The 2,243-nt window shown below is 35.0% G+C and overlaps 2 protein-coding genes across 2 annotated transcripts; both read left to right on the top strand.

The window, feature by feature from the left end:
* EIN_182140 (hypothetical protein) lies at positions 1–1,724 on the top strand (the record flags this gene model as incomplete). Its single annotated transcript, XM_004260730.1, has 1 exon — positions 1–1,724. A coding segment is annotated over one exon (1,724 nt), but the record flags the coding sequence as incomplete, so codon positions are not given.
* Positions 1,725–2,026: 302 nt separating this feature from the next.
* Positions 2,027–2,243, top strand: EIN_182130 (hypothetical protein; the record flags this gene model as incomplete). Its single annotated transcript, XM_004260729.1, has 2 exons — positions 2,027–2,170; positions 2,236–2,243. Coding segments are annotated over 2 exons (152 nt in total), but the record flags the coding sequence as incomplete, so codon positions are not given.

The following is a 2,243-nucleotide window of genomic DNA, read 5'->3' as shown; positions in this document are numbered from 1 at the left end:
AAAACTTCACTTTATATCCATCAAATTGTGCACACGGAGATAAAGGTGCTGGTATGTTTGCTACATTTGTAGGAACCGGAAAGAAGTACATTTTGAATACATGCAATAGTCACTATATTGGTGCTCCGTCTGGATACAACACTTTTGTTGAATTGTTTGAAACAGATTGTTATAAGTGTGTTGACTTTGCCACCAACAATTGTGGAGATGATGGATATATAGTAGCTACTTTAGAGAAGGGGAAGACTTATTTCATAAGAGCCGGATGCTCCGAAGATACTGATGAGTGTGAAGTGACCTTTAAAATGAGTGAAGCAATTGATACAATGAATTATAAATGTGAAACTGCCAAGGAAATTGAGTTGAGACGACCTGGAGATGTTTACACACAGATAGTTGATGGTTCTCACATGATAGTATCAGAGAGTGGCTGTGATGAAATTAAAGATAGACAAGGTTCTTGGTACACAGTCAAAGCACATAGCAATAAGACTCCATTCATTTCTGGTGTAATTCCTTACAACTCACAAGAGTTTGTTGGATTTGTTGAATTGAGAAGTTCATGTAATGCAACATCACAATTGTGTGCTGATTACAATGGAGTCTCTTCCTTTGTTTTAGGTGGAGATATTAAGCAATTAAGTGTTTTTGCATCATCCATTCGAATGACTGGGACTGGCAATACATTTGGGATCTTTATGTTCTATAGTATGTATGGCAACCTAGAGAGTGGAAGTACACCAGACACTGCGATCAAAATCACTATGCCATACACAGATGTGAGACTCTATGGAAATAGCAAGTTGTCCACTATGTGCAGATCTGATAGAAAGAATGTCCCGGGTTTATACTACATATTTGATATGACAGAAGGCGTGATGTATGATATGGACACATGTGGTGATGAGACTACTAACATTCTTGGTATAGAGACACAAGGCGACTTATATGGACCATTTAGATGTATTAATTATGATGAAGATGCTGTCTGTGGTAATGGAGTTAAACATGAAGTGAAGGCTATAGCACATCCGGGTGCAAAGACACTTGTATTAGTTTATGTTAGAGACTATGCTCGTGTGGGTATGGGACGTTTCTCCATAGATGTGAAGAATGCGACTTCACCAAATGAGAAGTGCACAACAGCTAAAGACATCTCACAGTTCCCAACGACCGATTTCTTTAAAACCACCAATAATATGAAGTCACGAAGTAAATGTAATGGAGAGACTAATGATGGGTTACTTGGTGTATGGTACACTGTCACTGCTCCAGAAGATAAGACACTTTTGGTATACACAGACGATGTAACTCAATTCAGATCAAGAATCGACTTCTACGAAGGGTGCCAGATAGTGACATCAGACTCTGTTGGACAGAACTGTAAAGCTTCACAGACCACATCAACTTCTCCCAAAGGTAATCATGGTACTGCAACCTTACTTAAGATGAAAGCAGGACAAAAAGTCTATGTCTTAGTTTCAGGAGAGACTGCTGCTAACTCTGGATATGGTAAAGTCACCTTCGACTTTTTAGAGAATGAAGCGACAGATGATTCAAGTAGTTCAAATGAAAAGAATAATAATGGTCTTTCTGGTGGTGCTATTTTCGGAATTGTATTTGCAGTCATCGTCTTTGTTGTTATCATCGCCGCTATCATTGGAGTTGTTGTCTTCTTTATTGTTAAGAAAGGCCCAAAGACATCTTCCCATGCCAACTTCTAATTAATATTTAACGAGTTAATGTTTGAACACTTTTATTAACGAGCCATTTTATAAGTATTGTACTAAATTATTTTATAACTATAAAAAAAATAAATTGTAATTGAAAATAGTATTAAAAATAATTAATTAATTTACCATTTTTTAGTAATAAATTAACTAATTGATTAATTAATGTTAATTAAAAAAATTCGTTAAAATTTATTTCAAGTTTTTGATATTAAAAAACGACTACTTTTCTTATTGGAAGAACTAAAAAAAACTTGAATGAACTTTACAATCTCACAAAATATTTGATAACAGAAATGAGTACAATATCCCCTCCACCATTTATAGGAAATATTATTAACAATTTTTCCGTCTCAGTTGTCATATATCTGATCTCATCATTTTATATTCAATTAGGATTCAATGACGTATTAAATAAAATCAAGCCGTACTCATACTTTGTATCTCCTCTTCTTGTCATTTACTTTGACTTTTATTTGTTAGCAACAAAGACGTTCCAAGGGAGTTTAGACT

The sequence above is a fragment of the Entamoeba invadens genome (genome assembly GCF_000330505.1).
Source record: "Entamoeba invadens IP1 unplaced genomic scaffold scaff_1105074725183, whole genome shotgun sequence".
Taxonomy (NCBI): Eukaryota; Evosea; order Mastigamoebida; family Endamoebidae; genus Entamoeba; species Entamoeba invadens.
The sequence above is the reverse complement of the archived record's forward strand: the minus strand, read 5'-3'. Positions and strand labels throughout refer to the sequence as shown.